Source organism: Diospyros lotus, chromosome 10, assembly GCF_014633365.1.
Source record: "Diospyros lotus cultivar Yz01 chromosome 10, ASM1463336v1, whole genome shotgun sequence".
NCBI classification, from domain to species: Eukaryota; Viridiplantae; Streptophyta; class Magnoliopsida; order Ericales; family Ebenaceae; genus Diospyros; species Diospyros lotus.
The window spans coordinates 3,260,824-3,280,435 of NC_068347.1; the positions used below are offsets into that span (position 1 = coordinate 3,260,824).

A 19,612-nucleotide genomic window follows, 5' to 3' on the forward strand; every position below is an offset into this window, starting at 1 on the left:
AACTGAGGGGGTAAAGCTAACCGGTATGCCAACGATCCGACTCGCTCCAATATCTCGAACGGTCCCACATAGCGAGGACTCAACTTGCCAAATACTCCGAAGCGTCGAACACCCCTCATCGGCATAACTCGAAGGAAAACATGATCACCCACATCAAACTCCAAATCTCGGCGTCGTCTATCAGCATAACTCTTCTGACGATCCTGAGCTGCCTTCATCCTAGCCCGAATCAACTGGATCTTTTCTGTCGTCTGCTCCACCAACTCCGGTCCAAGTAACGCTCGCTCCCCAGTCTCGGTCCAGCAAAGCGGTGACCTACACGGCCGCCCATATAATGCCTCAAATGGTGCCATCCCAATGCTGGCCTGGAAGCTATTATTGTAAGCAAACTCCACCAACGACAAATGGTCATCCCAGCTCCCATGAAAGTCTAGTACACAGGCGCGGAGCATATCCTCCAAAGTCCGAATGGTCCGCTCCGACTGCCCGTCAGTCTGAGGATGGAAGGCTGTACTGAAAGTCAGCTGAGTCCCCATAGCACTCTGCAACGCCTCCCAAAATCGTGAGGTAAACCGAGGATCCCTGTCTGACACAATACTAGCTGGGACTCCGTGCAGTCTCACCACCTCATCAATGTATAGCTTGGCCAGTCGATGAATAGGATAGGTCTTTTTGACAGGTAAGAAGTGCGCTGATTTAGTCAACCGATCAATAATTACCCAAATTGAGTCGTACCCCCGGCTGGATCGTGGCAATCCTGAGACAAAATCCATAGCTATGCGTTCCCACTTCCACTCCGGCACAGATAAAGGTCGTAACAATCCTGCAGGCCTCTGGTGCTCAGCCTTAACCTGCTGGCACACTAAACATCGCGATACAAATTCTGCTACGCTCCTCTTCATGCCGCTCCACCAATACTGACGTCGTAAGCCCTGGTACATCTTCGTCGCTCCAGGATGGATAGTATAGGGAGAACGATGAGCTTCCTCTAGGATCCTCTGCCTGATATCACTGTCCCTCGGCACACAGATCCGTCCATGAAACAATAGCAAACCATCGTCCCTCTGACTGTACCCCAATGACCCAAATCTCTCCATATCAGCCATAATCTCGCCAAGCTCCACATCCTGTCGCTGTCGATCGCGAATCTGACCCTCTAGATCCGAATGGATACTCATGGCAGCGCAATAAAGTGTAGGATTGTCTGGTGCCACAGAGATAGTAAGATCGCTCATCTGCTCCAGTAAGAACCACTCCTGCACCATCATAGCTGCAACTGATGCTCCACGGCGACTCAGTGCATCTGCTACCACATTGGCTTTACCTGGGTGATAGAGGATCTCGCAATCATAGTCCTTAAGCAGCTCCAACCAACGTCGTTGTCTCATATTAAGTTCCTTTTGAGAAAATAAATACTTGAGACTCTTGTGATCTGTATATATCTGGACTCTCTCACCATAAAGATAATGCCTCCAAATTTTCAAGGCAAACACGACAGCCGCCAACTCCAGATCATGTGTGGGATAATTCTCTTCATGCCTCTTCAACTGTCTGGATGCATAAGCATTCACTCGGCCGTCCTGCATCAAAACACATCCCAATCCTGCATACGAGGCATCACTGTAAACAGTAAATAACTCACCACACCTGGGTATCGTCAGTACTGGCGCCGAAGTCAAACGCCGCTTCAACTCCTGGAATGATCTCTCGCAAGACTCATCCCAAATAAATCTGGTGCCCTTCCTTGTCAGCTTCGTCAGGGGAGATGCAAGCCGTGCAAAACCCTCTATGAATCGTCGATAATATCCGGCAAGGCCAAGAAAACTCCGAATCTCTGTCACTGTCATCGGTCTCGGCCAATCCATCACGGCTCTAGTCTTCTCTGGGTCTACTGAGATACCCTCTCCTGAGACCACATGTCCTAAGAATACCACTCGGGTCTGCCAAAACTCACATTTCGAAAACTTGGCATATAACTGCTCCTCTCTGAGCTTCTGCAGAACCACGCTCAGATGCGCCTCGTGTGTCTCAGGGCTCGGTGAGTAAATTAGGATGTCGTCAATGAAAACTATGACAAAAGAATCCAAATATTCCTTGAATACCCTATTCATCAGATCCATAAATACTGCAGGTGCATTGGTCAGCCCAAACGGCATGACCACAAATTCATAATGGCCGTAACGCGTGCGAAATGCGGTCTTTGCAATATCCTCATCTCTGACTCGCACCTGATGATAACCTGACCGCAAATCTATCTTGGAAAACATCGATGCACCACGCAACTGATCCAGTAAATCATCCACACGGGGTAGGGGATACTTGTTCTTGATTGTTACCTGATTAAGCTGTCGGTAATCTATACAAAGTCGCATAGACCCGTCCTTCTTGCGCACAAATAATACTGGGGCCCCCCATGGCGATGTGCTCGGCCGAATAAAACCTTTCTCCAAAAGATCTTGCAATTGCACCTTGAGTTCTTTCAGTTCATTGGCAGCCATACGGTAAGGAGTCTTGGAAATAGGCTGCGTACCTGGCATCAGATCGACCGCAAAATCAATCTCTCGGTGCGGTGGTAGTCCCGGCAACTCATCTGGGAACACATCTGGAAAGTCTCGCACCACAGGATAGGCAGCCAACTCCTTCTTCTCCCCCGCTATCACGGTCACGAACGCAAAGTAGGCTTCACACCCACGTCGAATAAGTCTCTCGGCGTGCATAACCGATATCATCGGCGTAGTCACCACTGGTTTCACACCCCGGTATGTAACAACTGGTCTCCCCGGATGCTCAAATGATATTACCTTCCGACGACAATCAACCCGAGCATAGTGCCGAGAGAGCCAATCCATACCCAATAGTAAGTCAAAATCCTGGATCGCCAAAACAACAAGATCCCCCACAAATACTTGGTCGTAAATCCCTATCTCGCAATCCCCGACCATCTCACTCCCCAACAACACCGTCCCTCCCGGCGTCGAAATAGATAAATCATATGGTAAGGGGTTACACGGGATTGGAATCTTATGCAACAAATGGGGTGCTATGAAAGAGTGGGTGGAACCTGTATCAAATAGGGCACGTACGTCATGGCCATAGAGAGTAAGTATACCTTGCACTATATCACTGCTCTCAGCTGCCTCGGCCGCTGACACTGCAAATGCCTGTCCCTGCATCTGAACTCTCTCTGTAGGTCCTGGGCGCTGTGCTGCTGGAAGAGGTAATGGCGCTCCTGAACCCTGCGCCCTAGGTGCAGACTGTCTCTGAGCTGGTCTGGGCCCCACACCTCCAGTCCGTGGCCCTCCACTCTGTGCTGGCTGGGTGCACCTGTTCGCTCGGTGGCCCCTCTGTCCACAGCGAAAACAAATAATCTCCTGCCCTGTGGCCGGTGTAGCTGGTGGGGCTGGTGTAGTCGGTCTAGGCGCCTGTGGACAGTCTCTCTTCAAATGCCCCGGCTGACCACAGCGATAACATACATCTCGACGTACCTCCCGACACTGCCCCTGGTGTCTCTGCCCGCACTGCCGGCACTGTGGAAATCCCGAACTCTGGCTGCATGCATCCCACTTCCTCTTCTTACTGCTGCTCCCTGCACCCTTCAAGACTGACTGCTCTGCTCGGGTCTCCAATCGATCCCTCTCCACCGCGTGGGCTCGCTGAACAGCCGTAGGGAAGTCAGGGGCCTCAATACCAGCCATGGCATGACGGATCTCTGGTCGTAACCCCCTCTGAAACTTGCTAACTCGACGCGACTCAGGGGTCACTAACTCAGGAGCATAACGAGATAATGCCACGAACTCAGTCTCATACTGCGTAACTGTCTTACTGCCCTGTTGTAACTGAATGAACTCAAACACCTTCTGCTCTCTGATCCAAGCTGGTACATAGGTCTCATTGAACGCCTCGACGAACTGTGCCCATGACGGACCTCCATCGCCATATCTCTGTCTGGTGGTCTCCCACCACCGCTCGGCGTCACCTCGTAACAAGAAAGTCCCCAGCCGAACTCTGTGGGCCTCTGCACAGTCTATGGATCTCAAATGCTTCTCCACCGCTAGTAACCAATCCTCAGCCACCGTCGCATCAGCGCCTCCACTAAACTCTGGTGGTCGCAAGGCCATAAAATCTCTAAGCACTGTAGCACCTGAACCGTCCCCTGCTCCCGACGTACCTGAATGCGACGCCTGGGCCGTAGCGGTCCTATCATCATGTCTGCGCTCCTGTCGCAACTGAGATGCTGCCAGTACATCTACAGCTCGTAAAATACCCGCTAATGTCTCCTGCATATCTGGTGGCCCTGGCTGTCTCTGCTCTCCCGCACCTGTAGCCTGAACCTCCGGAGTAGGGACAAGGTGTCCTCTACCTCGTGCCGACGGTCTACCACGACCTCGCCCACGTCGTGCGTCCATGATACCTAGACAACCCAATTTAATTAGAACGCATTTCGAAATAACAGACACGTCCTAACACTCTAACTCTACCTAACAGCCTTGGTGTACAGTTACTTGTCCCCCAAATAGACTTAATGACGCTCTGATACCAACATTGTAAGCTCCCCCGCCCGGATATCCTAACCACCCGGTCTATCCGAACGAGTGCGCTCACAGAAGGGAAGAGGAATAGACAAAAGACAGAAATGCCCTGGCATGCATAAATAAGAAATTTAACAGCGGAAGCAAAACGGTAAACATGCATGCCCACAAGCACCCCGCTGATACAGGGGTCATGAAGTATATAAAAATACATACAGACCCTGTGCCAACAATAGGAGGTACAAATGACAACCTGGCACAGTCAAAAATAAAAGACAGCGACTCTAGCAAAACATCAGAGATGACGGGGGCAGCTAACTATACACCTTACCAACACGGCCGGCTGCTAAATGGAACGATCCTCGCCCTCGGCCTTTGCTTTACCCTTACCTGGAATGATGGAAAGCAAGGTGAGTCGCAAGACTCAGCAAGTTTATAAGAAATGAAAGGCTATAAATAAAAGAAGAGACCATCCCAAACACAGCCCCACAAGTACACACAAGTCATGAGACGCTACAACACAACAGTGCAGTATAGTGAAAGCACATACCGGTCCTTGGGGCCCACACAAGACACCTGGCACCCAAGTCCCATACCAACCTGCCGCTGCCCTGGAAGGCAACAATATCCTCAACAAACCTGTGCGCACTGTCCCGGGGCGGTACTCCCGTCACCCGTATCCACGTCGGTACTCCCGACAACCGAGCCATAGGCTCCCTCGGAACGGTACTCCCGTCCGAGAACTAAATACTATCAGTAGCCATGCAATGCACATAAAATGCAATGGCGTAGTGAGCATCAACGTGATACCAGGCGCCCATACATCCAAGCATCAGGCCATGCTCCGCCCATATAGTAAGCCACACACGATGCATATGCCCGTGCTGGATGCATCATAATCAAGCTAAAATGCCCGTGACCAAGCATAACCAAATCATGTTAATCCCAACATGCAGCCCGTACCCATGTGCACATCAAGCCATGCAACGAGAATAAAATATAAGCAGGCATGCTATAATCACATAACGGCTAAGCAAGTTAGCAGTGCCTGGCACCGGTCAACGGTCAGTGGGTAGGAGAGACTCGCCGGCGGCCTAAGGTAGTCCGTACGACAGTCACTCCGTCACCGAACCATCGATCCTAGCCCCCACTGCACAACCGCTCCAGCCAGAAAATGACCAAAAATCCAATTAATACCCGAACCGCTAAGAACCTAGCCCCGGGTGAGTACGGCATCATTCCCAACAGGCAGGGGGGTGGCACAAACCCCCGTAGGCAACCAACGAATAAAACCCACGAAATCCATTTAATAAATTAAATCTTAAACTAACCGTTTAAAAACTTCATAATTAATTAATGGCCGAAACAAACGAAGGGAGGCCCAATAAATCGCCAACGACAGAAACGACGAGATAGGTAAGAAGAACTTGCCTTATCAGAGATATCCTTAGGCTCGTTGGGTCCAAAAGCAGTAAAAATTATACAAACTGCAATATCCCAATTATTTGCCAAAATTAATAAAATTGGACGCAAAACGAAATTCTGACCGTACAGAATATTAATTACTAACTGCTCTACATACCTGGATAATTAAATCAGGGATTAAACGGAGTTTAATCCAATTTTTGAAGCCCCAAAATCTCAGAAATTTCTCTCGCGCACGTTGCTGCTCTTTTCTGTAATTCCTTACTGTTCGCATGCAAAAAGAACGCCCGAAATCGGGCTTAAATCGGCCAAAAACGAGCGGCTGAGGCGCGGCCACGTGGCAGCGCGCGGGCCAGCCACTGGGAGCCACCGCCATTGACGAAACGACGTCGTTTTGACGCCTATGGCTGAATTAAATCAGCCAAAATTTCCCCTCCTCGCGCGCAGCCCCCGCGATTCGATCCCTCATCCGCTGCCTGGCCGCCTCGCGCGCGAACCGCCCGCGCCCACGCTCGCATCTAACCTATATATGTTTTAAGTTATATTTAATGTGACTTTTGGCCTCTTCCGCGATTCACGCCAGCACCCCTAAACTTCCATTAATTGCACTAACGCCCACTTAATTAATTACATTAACTCCCGAAATTTCTGAAAATCCCATTATTGAATTTCTTTTAATTTTCCTATAATTCCAGAAATTCCTAAAACAAATTAATTAATTATTTTAATTTCTTATTTCCTTAAAATCACATAAGTAAATTTTATTAAATCACAACAAATTATTTTAATATTTCCTTTAATTTAAATTACCCCAAAATTAAATTAAATTGGCATTTACGGGGCGTTACATGGATGGTCAGGTTTCAATAGCATTCAAATACCACAAAACAAAGGTACACACAAGACAAAAACAATTTAACCAAGAAATAACTAAACCTTGGCGAGAGCGAGACAGCGAGCGAGCAAGTAAGAGGCGAGGGCAAGACAGCAAGCGAGAGGCAAGAGCAAGGGCGAGGGTGAGCCATGAGCAAGAGTGAGAGAGCTAGCAAACAAGCGAGAGGCCAAGGTGAGGGCGAGCGGCCAACAAGAACGAGAGACGAGGGCGAGGGGACGAGCGAGAGGTGAGAGCGAGGGTGAGAAAGCCGAAGAGAGCTAGAGAGGTTTGGGGACTTAGGGATTTGGGGAGTTTGGGGGGATTTGGGATTTTTTTTTTTTTGGGGGGGGGGGGAGAGATTTGGCCAGGAAAATAATAATTTACTTAGTTAATAAATAAATAAAAAAAATAATATAAATAATTATTTAATTGATAAAAATAATATAATTTAAGATTATGATAATTGATAAAATAATTTAAATAAAATCTTATTGTAATAATCTAAAATGTGATAATAAAATAATTTAAATTATTGTATTTCAAATTAATATTTATTTAAAAGTATAATTATATTATAAATCTAATAATTATAATAAATGAGTTCGATATATTGAATTATTTATTAATAGTTTGCTATCTTAAATAATTAATTTTTTTATTAACAAGAATTATATTAAATGAAATTCGCAAAACATCTACAGATTATTAGGGTAGATCTCGAGTTTCACAAAAAAAATTTAAAAAATAAAAATTCAAAGCTTCCACCGCACCTAAGATTCACAATTGTAGGGTAGAATAATGCTAATGGATTTCATTGTTGATTGAGAAAGTATCGTAGTTATTGGCAGAACCCATTTGATCAACACAGTGGATTCTAGATCACTGAATTTCATCTATATCTCAGAGAGATAACAACATTAGATAATTTGCTACGACACCAACTAATGGTGTGAGGAAACAGATGATAGTGTTGGTCACAAGTGATTGATGGTTGATTGTACTCCTTTCTATATAATGTAATTTTTTGATATTGTTTTATTTTTATGATTTCTGAAATTTAAAATAATAAAAGCTTTAACAATATTATGGTTTTTAAACTATTTATTTATTTTTCAAATGTAGTAGTTGTTTACATTTTGTATTTATTTAATAAATATTACCAATAATTAATTATTATACATTTAATATATTTTTTATTTTATGCACATGAAATATATTAATTGATATATTTAGAATTTAACGATATTATGATTTTTAAACTTAATATATTTATTTAAATTTTATAAATTAATTTTTTTATATTCATCTCATGTTTAAATGTATATTTAATTTTTTTATAATATTTAAATATTCATCTCAAGTCTAAATATTTATAAATTAATTTACTAAAAAATAGAAAAATAAAAGAAAAATTAAATTTAACGACAGATTGAATATTCCATCGCTAACGTTAATTTTTTTTATTTAAACTAAAATTAATTTTAATTTTTTTATTTTTAAATTTAACGACAAAAATAATAATCCATCGCTAAAAATAGTGATAGAAAGTTATTTTTGTCGCTAAATCTTAATAATAAAAAAATTTAAAATTAAAATTTTATTTTTTCGCAATGGAATAGATTTTTTGTCGCTATTTTTAGCAACGAAATATTCAATCGTAGCTAAAATTAAATTTTTATTTTGTTTGTATTTTAATTAATATTAAAATTATTTCTTTTATTTTAATTTTTACGATGAAAATAGTAATCCGTCACTAATATTAGTGACGAAAAGTTGTTTCTGTTGCTAAAAAAATAATTTTTTTTATTATTTTAGCAACAAAATTTTTTTCCGTCTCTAATTTCCGTCGCTAATCCCCACAAAAAAATTTTCCTACAATTCGTCGCAATTCCGTTGTCGTTCCTTCACAAAATAGTGAAGGAAATTTTCGTCGCTAAATCTTGAATTTCTTGTAGATAACAGTCGAAGAACAAGATAGCATTTCACTAAGATGAGGATAAGCTCCCTAGGTATCTGGAAGAGATGAGATAAGGGTGAGAAAAAAAAAAAGGGAGAACAAACCTGGAGTTAAACAACTTGGACGACCAATTCTTTTATTTTTTCATCAAATAGGCTAGATCACGACAAGATGGATAATGAGCTTTAGATAGGGCAAGTAATGGGCTTAGACTAAAATGGTTATTGTTTGAGCAACTAGGCCAAGCTCGCATTCCTCAAAGACAAGATAAATTTACTTGGGCCATCTTCTTATCAGACTTCCTATAAGTGGATTTGAACATTTCTTTAAATCTATCAATCTCGAGCCGAAGCCTATGATAGTTTTATACTTACTCGTTCTTACCATCATCGTCTTAGACTTGTTGGGTATCACATGTAATACTCTTAGTTATCATGATTAATAAATCAAAATTTTAATTTGTGTTTTAAGACCCTAAAGAACTTATTAGAATTTTAAGGTAAGTATAAATTATTTTATTTAGTGTAAAATTATATAGTGTTTATGTATATCATAATCTTGTATTAAAATAGGATTTTTGTGTTGCTGTATATATAATCTCGTATGTATGTATGTATGTATGTATATAGCTATGTAAATCCGTATGTATATATAAAGGTGTATAGGTATATATGTATATATATATATATAAACAAAAAAAAAATCTAGAAATTTGGATTGTATCAGAGCAAACGCGTGGCCAGAGCATGGCCGCCCTTGCAATCGGTCATAAGGGGGAGGGCATTTAATGCCGAGGTGACTGTCAGAATGGCTTCCCAAACACGTGGGTGTCTCGATGGGACGTTCGCGATGGAGTTTCGGCTATAAATAGCCGCGTTCGAGTAGCCTCCTTCATCTGAGAGTTTCGCTTCATAGATCGCTCGATTTGGGTGGAGTTTGAGAGATTTAAGAGTGGGGTTTTAGTCCTTGCTTCGTGGGCAACGTTTCTGGAGCATTTGGTGGCCAACGGAGCAGCGGGGAAGGAGATCCAAGCACTCGCCGAAAAATCGCGCCTCACCGGAGCAGCGCATTCGATCGCAAATTTGAGGTATTTCCAATTGATTTTTCAAAGTTTTAATGCTATTTTTAGGTTCGGAAGGTCTGGTTTAGGGGGGGTAGGGCCTCGTTTCGAAGCTCGGGAGCTCGGGAGGTTCGCCGGCGCCGAGGAAGCAGCCGGAGAAGAAGAACCAGACCGGGCGCATGGCTGCACGCGCCCGTGAGTGGGAAGAAGGCGCGTGCCTTCCACGCGCCCGCTAGAAAAGAATAAAAAGAAAATAAAAGAAAAGAAAAGAAATAAAGAAAAAATAAAAATAAAAGAAATAAAATTTTGCAAATTTTTTTTATTAAATCTGGAATATTGTTTATGTCTTGTTTGTGAAAAATATTTCTGGAAAATGTTAAATTAGCCATTTATTTAAATAGTTCTTCTATTATGGAAATAAGGAAAAATAGGAATTTAATTTAAAAAATTCCAAGAAAATTCCAGAATGTTGGAAATATTATTTAAGGAATATTAGTAAAGAGAAATTAGATTTTATGAAAGTCTAGACAATTTTTATGTAATTTTTGAAGAAATAAGGCTTAGAAATAAAGAGAAATTATAAAAATTATGGAAGAATAGTGAAATGATATTCTAAAAATAAGTTTAATGTTTTAGGAGTCCTTGAGGACGAGAAGAGTAAGAAATAGCCGCCCGTCACGATTTTCGAGGTCAACAACTTAACAGTAAGTGTACCGTTTCGAACTTAGTATGGTTATAAATGTTTATCTTCAATAATGCTTTCATCATGTTGACATGCTATGATATGTACCCAACACGTAGGCTGCATCTATGACATCATTATGAAATGCATAAATACACGTTGATATTGTTGATCACATGCATATGAGGCTGTAGGGAGTACGAACTGATACCGCTGCCTTACCAAGGGTGTACCCATACACCCTGGCTTCGAAAGAGGTGGCCGTTAAATTGGTAGGTAGTATGAGGGGTGCAGTTGACACCTACGAAGAAAGACATTGCATACACACATGACATAGCATTATGTACCTTTATTTAGATGGTTCATCATCTAACTTGGGTTCGCCCCTAGAACATTCAACGTTCCAGTCGGGACTTGTAGTGATGATACCGATGTTGGACATGTGTAGTGACGCGAGACGTCAAGAAACGAGGAAATGTGCCATGTTATGTTGTAATATGAATAGTTTAAGAATTAAGTACATTTGTTTTATTTTCTAGTGTAAATATCTCATTTAGCACTAGATAGGTCTTAGGAAATTTCGGGAGCAATGTAAAAAAAAAAAAAAAAAAAAAAAATAATAATAATAATAATAATAATAATAATAATAATACCAAATTTTCTAAGGTATAACACGCCCTAATAAGATGAGCTGTTACATCACACCCCAACACTCTTCATGGACGGAAATTGGAAATGCGATTTTGATATTTTTCTTAGATTACAAAACGGTCTCAAAACGTTTTTGAAATTACAGAAATGGTTACGAAACTTTTTGTGTGTGTGTTTCTAATTAGCATTTCAGTACAAGAAATATTTTGAAAACATTGGAACGACATTTTTGAAAGTTTTTGATAATCGGGTGTTGTGTCGGTGTCCTTGTTTGGCAATTGTATTGTCCCGATAACTCTTGCTTCTTCTTTTTTCCCCTAAATTTTGACATTTTTACTTGTATCAAAATTACAGTCTATTTAAATGAATAAATTCTTTCGCTCTTTATCTAAATGAAAAGATTGATAAAAATCAATTATCATTATTCTTATGCATTTACAGAGAATAATGATAATTATTCTTTTTGTTATTGTCAACCATGGCTCTTGAGTTTTTCCCTTATTAGGAATTTGTTTACACTTCATGTTAAAATATGACAATTTTAAGTTTATTGTTTACTCAGGTAGCTCGACTCTTCTTTTTTATTGGAATTTATAGTAGATGTGACAAAATCAAGTATTTTTAATTATACTAAAAGTATTGAGTGAATTATTTAATTTCATATTTTGCTTTTTATTCTTTTGTGCAATTGGGTTTAATCTTTCATCAATCTAAACCATAGCTTTAGGTAAATGAAGCTTTGTAGGTTTTGAGATTCTTTTTGATTTCATATTGGAATCCTACTACGTGCAAATTTTATCTAGAATTTTCCTTTTAACTTCTTGTTGGTAGTTGATTTGTATTATTATATTTCAAGAACTAAAATGCAATTTAATGTTTTATTCTTTAATTCCTTGAGATGTACATTATATTTGTTAGAGATATATAAATGTGCTCACATGGTCTGAATTATTTATTAGTGTAATTATATTATACTTGCACTATATGTGTTAGAGCCGTGGAGTATAGGTTTTAGAGAGGATGAGATAGGTTCCCGTCAAAAACTAATTGTGATCGAGGAATTTATTGAGTTTCTCACGTTACAATGTATATATAATTGATCTCTTCACCTATTTGGAATAAGTGAGAGTTATTAATTTATGTCACCTGATACCTATAAATAAATGTCTCATCTCAATAGCACTTTGAGACACAATTCTGTACACAAATCTCTCTTTTCTCTATATACCATTCGAGAGTTTTCTCATAAGTTTAAGACATGATTATCTACACAAATCTCTCTCTTTTTTACATACTATCTAAGAGTCAGTCTATGTGATATTTACATTGTGGGTGTTAGTCATTATTTTGGTAATAATCACACATTCTGATTATAAAAAATTAACTATTTTGAATACCAAAAGCTCATAATATAAGTCTGATCCAAAATTACAGAGATACATAAATAGTTTGTGTTTATGAATTGACGATTTTAAGAATGTTTCGTGTCCCAAGTATTTTGAGGTGACTAATTGGGTGTTGGCACACAAATGTCAACATTCACGTTAAAAAACTTTTAAGTGCTTAGAGAGGTTAGACAAATAAAGATTGAGAGTTTGGCATTTCTTCAAGCAACCATGTGAAAACTTTCTTTGACATTTGTATATAGTTATAAATAGTTTTTGTTTTGTTTGGAGGAGTGTTCTTTATTTGCTAGTAAAATGACTAATAGTTGTAGACTTTTCTGATTTTTTTCAATAAAATTTTTATTTATAGAAAAAAAACCATATCTTTGAGCTTTGCTTTCATTAGAGGATTTTTATAATTTTAATTATGTAATAGTCTTTCTCATGCACTGAGTGGACTACTAACCTTAAAACCTAAAACCATCGTTATGTTATTAATTTTTTTTTTATAAAAAGTTTAATTTATTACATAACTTAGTTATTATTAATTATTATCTATGATTAGCCTGAAATGAATTGAGTATCCCCAATGGTGATAATATAATTTATCACGTCTATCATTATTGAAATGAATGTGTTGTGACTGCATTTATAGTATGTATATTTATAAATACATTAAAAGTGTGGGTCTTATTATGAATGTGTAAATAAAAAAATAAAATATTTTAAATAAAAATTTATTAAGTGAGATTGATAATTGTGGTCTACATTATATATATATATATATTTGTAATATGAAAAACTGAAGGAGTCTCTTGATCACAATCACCCTTCAACCTAGATCTCTCTCATCATTTCTAAAATTTACGATTTATTTGTTTTATGGTCTTAGGTGAATAGGTAAGTTCACAACGAGCTGAAACTTGAAGTCTTAGCCCCTCGAATAGACATAAACAATGAAAATAAGTCAACACTTTAAACAATAGAAGAAAGAAATAACTACTATTTGTTCTAAGGTACAAATCAAGTGATTGAGCCATGATAAGTTAGGATTCGTATCAATAGATCATGCATTCGACTTCTTGCCCTGTGTAGTGAGGCAAAACCTCCATTTGCGATTTACCTCTTTTGTTAAAATTGAAGGCACGAGTAGCGGGAGACCGTGCAAGAGTGATAATTCCAAAAAATAACTATTCAATAAAAAAGAAAAAAAAATCAATAATTGGAGCCTATTTTTCAACTGTGAAACAGAAAAAGAAACCAGAATTTGGAGCTTAAATAATAAAATTTATTTTATGGACAGGTGATTGAAATAGGATTATAAATTTTTTATGAATTTTTAAATAATAATTTTAATTAAAATAAATGGGTAATTTTTATAGAAAAAATATTTTGAATGCTATTCTCACTTGCAAGCTAACTTCATTTAATATCAAACCAAGTGTTATTTTAAGTGACCGAATAATATTTTTAGATCCATAGCAGTAGCACAATAGAATACTCTTTATTAGAATGAAGAGAGATAGTATAACATCTCTACATAACTTAACGTTTGTATAGGAACAGGGGCGGATGTAGGGGGCTGGGGCTGGAATATATTAATGTTTAATTGACGGCTGGGCTGCCTAGGCGCATATATATGTATATATATATATTTATTAGTGTTTAGTTGGGGCTGGCTAGGGCTGAAGCCCGTGCCACCCCCCCTCTTAGTTCGGATAGGCCTCAATGATGGAGGGCAAAGCTGGGATCCGGATGATGTTATAGCGTGGGAAGCCTCCTTTCTCCAGCACCAGTTTCCATTCAGCCTCAGTCCTCTCTTTTCCACCGGAGCTGTGAGCAAGCATTAACAGATCGAGCACAAATCCCGTGTTATCAAACACGTTTTCACCATCTGGCTTCATAATCACTTCCATTAGAATCACCTTTCCTGTCTTCTCTAGGATTGCCTTCCGGCAATTCTTCAAGATCTTTACACAGTCTTCGTCGCTCCAATCATGCAAGATCCACTGCACGAATTCATGATTAGTACATAAATTAAACCATCTAGACAGTTAATACTATTCAGGAATATTGCTTGCTTAGTTAACTAATAATAACTATTTTTTTCTTTTGTGTGTTAAAATATTTCCAAATTTAATTCCATTACCTTCATGAAAATTGCATCAGCCTTTGGAACAGACTCAAACATGTCACCTCCAATATGCGTAACTCCTGGGTATTCAGGTGCTGTGGCGACCACATGTGGCATATCAAAGTTGATAGCTTTGATGTGTGGATAGGCCTTGGTGATCTCGGATATGGAAGTTCCAATCCCACCGCCCACATCCACTAGCGACCCAATGGAATGAAATCCATCTTTGTACGCAGCGACGATTGCGGTAGTGGTGACCTTGGCTGTACATGCCAGTGCAGCGTTGAAGGCCTTGCTGAAATCTGGGTTGGCCGAGCCATAGTCCCATATCTCTTTGCCATGAGCCTTTTCGAACGCAATCCCACCTTCCCGCACACACCTGCTGAAGCATTGCCAGGGGGCTAAAGCCCTGGGGTCGCTCGAGTAAAGTACGAATGGCGCCATGCTCAGCTCAGCATCGTGCAGCAAGAACTTGGAGGCGTGGGTCAACCCGTAGAGGGTCTCTCCGCCATCATCCGACGGAGGAGTGGCTATGAAAATCTTTTTCCGAACCAGAAATCTCATGATGCGCCCCAAGCTAACGATATCCGAGGAAGGAGCGTCGATGCCAGCGACGATTTGGGATAGGCTGATTGGACAGCCGGAAGAATGAATAATGTCAGCTATGCGGAGTTCCACCGCAGACTTGAGTGCCATGGCGTCTGCAAAGCTTAGCATCTGTTGCCATATCTCTGCTTGGGCATCAAGCAATACCATTGCCTCTGAATCAATGGCTTCCTTCTCCATAATCATTCTCTCTCTCTCTCTCTCTCTATGTGTTTAAGCTTACGTACAGAAGAGGCTTTGCTTGATTGTAAGGCAGCCGAATAGAAGGGTGGCTTTTATAGGGGAAGCTTAAATGAATTTGAATTGAAGCTTAACCTTGCCTTAACAAGATAAAAAAAAAGAAACATTATCACTTGGAGGGCTTAAGAAGTAATAAGATTGAATACTTCAAGGGTCTGCATCAATAAATTACTGCTTAAGACTTAAATAGTTTTCTTGTTAGACGTAGGTTACCAACATTGGTTGGAACCTCCCCAAAAAAATACTTTTGACACTTAAATTAGATTGAGATGAAAGAAAAATAAGCACTTCACATAGTTAATGCTTATGAATTTAGTTACTGTTTCATAGTTAATGCTTTTGAATTTAGTTACTGTTTCATGCCTCTCGAGGGAGAGATGCTTCCCTCTTATGTTGTCGCCTTTGGTTGTCCTCATGTGCTTGGACACACATGGTAAGAAGAGGTACCATGTGATTGAGTATTGTAAGCAACACTAGAATATGCATGCCCTAGTGAGGTAGATGCATAACAAGTCCGAATATGGAATATCTACCCATGCATGGTAAGCTAGGATATGTAAAGTTTGCCTTATGGCAATCTTGGATATGTAAGCAACACTAGAATCGAACGATATTCTCCTGAGATGTCGTTAAACCTTTTGTGTGACATTTTGTGTCATCGAACGCTCTATCTTTCATCATTAGGGATTCATTTGCAATGCCCCTAAGAGCGAGCTTAGAGCTTTTGTATTTGATAGTTCTTGTGGGTTTTAGTGCGGCGAGACATAAATAAAAATTAAGTACATTAATTATTTTTTAAACAACTTTATAATTAGTACTAGATTAAGTCTCAATTTTATTTAAAAAAAATTAAAAATAATCTGTTATTATTAAACGTGATTCGATGAATTTTCATGCAAATTTTTTAATTTTTTTACATGAGTCACTTTTCTACTATTATACAATCAAACGCACTAAATTGATTTTATTTAAGAACATTTAGTCTTTTCAATTGCATGTCTGGGAACTATCCCAAGCCTCTAGATTATATTAAAGAGAGGTGCCGTGGGAACACGGAGGCAGATTTGATTAGCAAACTAATTAAGGCTTCAATAACGATGGCGACAACGAATTCTCAAAAATAAAAATATTTTTTATTTTTATTTTTTAACAACTAATTAGAGCTTCTGCATTTGACAATCTTTGTGGGTTTTATTGCAGTGAGACAAAAATAAAAATTAAGTAGGTTAACAAGATTTGAACTCATAACCCTTAAACAATAATTATTTTTTTAAAAAACTTAAAATAGAAAAAAAAAATCAAAGATATAAGTTTAAAACAATAAAAAATATGAAAAGTTTAAAACAATAAAAAGTTTGATTCATTACATGAAAAAAATCAAAGTACAAAGGTTGAATTAATTTAAAAATATAATTAAAATAACAAAAAAATTTCAAAATAAATGAATAAAAATATAGATTTGGCTCACATAAAATACTTATTTAAGATGACATATAAGAGGTATAATTGAGATGATTTGAAAAATTATTAAAAGATTCAAAAAAAATTGTAACAACAACAATGGGGGATAAAAATATTTGGTACAAAGACATATCGTTGAAGAGTTTTGATTTTTGTATTTGGTCTTTGGTTGATTTTTGTATTCGGTCTTTGGCTGTGATTAGGATCCATAATCAGTTCACCACCACAATACATTAGACTTGTTTGTTGTAGCTTAAAAGTTATAATTTTTAGCTTTTACCTTAAAAAAAAATGGGAATGTAGTATTTATTTTAGTTTGTAGAATTTTATTTTATAGCTTCTACTAGTTTTTAGAAGGGGTAGAAGCTGGCTTTTTAAAGTTGGGGTACCCCAGATTCTACAGCTTCTGATTAAACAGTCACATTTTTGTGACAATTTTGCCCCTATTTTTAACAAATAATTACTTTTCTGTCCACACAATCAAGGGCCTCTTTTCTTCACCGCTATCTCCATTTTCAAATCTCTTCTTCTCTCTCGCCATCTCCCTCTCTCTCTATACACTAATTAATTTTTTTATAACACTTGAAACTTATACAAATATACTAATTAATTTTTAAATTATCATTCTATAACTATGAAGGGTATTTTTGACAATTACACAAAAATAAGTTATTTTACAGCTTGTGGTATCAAATACCATAACTGTTTAACTATAACTTCTGAGAAATTACAACAAATAAATTCACAACTTATTCTAAATTTTAGAAACTATAATTTAAAAAGTTAAAAATTATAATTTCTCTAATTAAGCTACAGGAAGCGATTGTATTTAGCATTAGGTAGTCCATATCACATTTGAATAGGGCAACACTTTTCCAATGTCTCGGTAAACGCACTTCCATCAATTTTGTTAGTCATGAACTTACAAATAAATAAATAAAAGAAATGAAATGAATATAAGGAGAGAAATTGGTATGAAAAATGGCATTTCACCTCTTTGATTAGTGGAGAAGCAAAGATGGAATGGAAGCGTTTTTTGCATAGGAAAATTGACTCTTTTGCCACCATTTTGGTGTGGTCACTTCCACTTTTGGGTCCTTTGCATTAACACTTCCAAGCCTCTAGATTATATATTAAAGAGAGGTGCCGTGGGAACAAGGATACAGATTTGATTAGCAAACTAATTAAGGCTTCAATAACGATGGCGACAACGAATTCTCAAAAGGGATTAAATTAAGGATACAGATATATATATATATATATATATATGATTAACAAACTAATTAAGGCATCAATAATGTCGATAACGGTGGCGAAAACGAGTCCTCAAAATAGAGTAAATTTGCTGCTTTGCTTGCCGTTAGTCACCACAATACAATTAGACACAATGAGAAAGGCATCAGCCACCCAATATTTTATTTTTTTAACTAATTAAAACAGGATTTGGGTTATAATTTGACTAAATACTCAACTACTTAAATATTTTTTTATTTTTGGTAGGTGACTATACGTTTGATAAAAAATACGTTTAAAATTTATTTTCATGAGAAATTATTCATTTTACTTTAATATCTGATATCACAATCGTTGAACGTCAATTTTTATTATAATTTATTTTCTTATAATTTCTCGTCAAATTATGTTAATGATAACTGTCGACGTTCAATTTTAATCAACCGTGATTCGTTAGGCCCGCAGTGAATGAGTAAGTGCCAGATACAAGGAGGAAGAATAACATAGAAAGAACACAAAAAAATTTTACATGGTTCGATCAAAACGATGCCTATTTCACGACTGTACCCTGATTATTCTTTCAAAGTGACAGTATCTGATTATTTCTGTTGTCTCCCCCTCTAATGATATTTTCGCCCCCTATTTATAGCGAGGGACCTTTACAATTGCATAAAATATAAAAATGTAAAGATAATATAATGGGGGACAAGCAGTCCTTATCATCTCCATAAAACTGGGAGTGAGATCCTCGTTACGAGGGATATGGCTCGCCTAAAATAAAGTGAGTGGGTCTCATGCCTTCGGTTGTCTATGCGAGCTGAAAGATTTTGGATCAACGAACTGAATGGTTAAGCCAACGAACTAGGAGTATCGCTGGAAGCTCGTTAGATATACTGCTGGGAGCTCAGTAGAAGCCTTATAGGGAGCTCACTTGGTTTCATGATATGAGCTCAGGCTTCAGCGGTACAAGCTTCCTCTAGCGAACTCGATCAGTTCTTTTTGCCTTAAATATTTTTTTATTTTTGGTAGTTGACTCTACATTTAATAAAAAATACATTTAAAATTTATATTTAATGAGAAATTATTCATTTTACTTTAATTTCTGATATCACAATCGTGTCAATTTTTATTATAATTCATTCTCTTATAATTTCTTGTCAAATTATGTTAATGATAACTAACATGGTATACACTCGTATAAATTTCAAAATCACTTGATGGCGGTATTTAGGTTAACTTGTATAAATACAAAAATGTTATTTGAACAGTTTTGATAGTTTTGGTGACACTCATGCATCATTGTGTTATATTTTGTATCACTCATGCATCATTGTGTTATATTTTGTATCATATCAATATAAAATATATAATATCT

The 19,612-nt window shown here is 38.1% G+C and overlaps 2 protein-coding genes across 2 annotated transcripts; both read right to left on the reverse strand.

Annotated features, from left to right (window-relative positions):
- Positions 1–3,115: 3,115 nt before the first annotated feature.
- LOC127811827 (uncharacterized) lies at positions 3,116–6,013 on the reverse strand. Its single transcript, XM_052352013.1, has 4 exons — positions 4,856–6,013; positions 3,808–4,411; positions 3,486–3,735; positions 3,116–3,376 (listed from the first exon to the last, which is right to left on the reverse strand). Exons 2-4 carry the CDS (start codon positions 4,404–4,406, stop codon positions 3,116–3,118), a joined length of 1,110 nt encoding a protein of 369 aa, XP_052207973.1. The 5' UTR covers positions 4,407–4,411; positions 4,856–6,013.
- An 8,259-nt stretch (positions 6,014–14,272) lies between these two features.
- LOC127811828 (xanthohumol 4-O-methyltransferase-like) lies at positions 14,273–15,483 on the reverse strand. The gene is made up of 2 exons (XM_052352014.1): positions 14,713–15,483; positions 14,273–14,572 (listed from the first exon to the last, which is right to left on the reverse strand). Exons 1-2 carry the CDS (start codon positions 15,481–15,483, stop codon positions 14,273–14,275), a joined length of 1,071 nt encoding a protein of 356 aa, XP_052207974.1.
- Positions 15,484–19,612: the final 4,129 nt, after the last annotated feature.

Coding starts and splice junctions, on each gene's coding strand:
- LOC127811828 (XM_052352014.1), bottom strand. CDS start 15,483: ATGGAGAAGGAAGCCATTGATTCAGAGGCAATGGTATTGCTTGATGCC. Junction 14,573..14,712: donor CTGATGCAATTTTCATGAAG/GTAATGGAATTA, acceptor GAATTCGTGCAG/TGGATCTTGCATGATTGGAG.
- LOC127811827 (XM_052352013.1), bottom strand. CDS start 4,406: ATGGACGCACGACGTGGGCGAGGTCGTGGTAGACCGTCGGCACGAGGT. Junction 3,736..3,807: donor GGCAGTAAGACAGTTACGCA/GTATGAGACTGA, acceptor GCGTCGAGTTAG/CAAGTTTCAGAGGGGGTTAC. Junction 3,377..3,485: donor ACCAGGGGCAGTGTCGGGAG/GTACGTCGAGAT, acceptor CACCGGCCACAG/GGCAGGAGATTATTTGTTTT.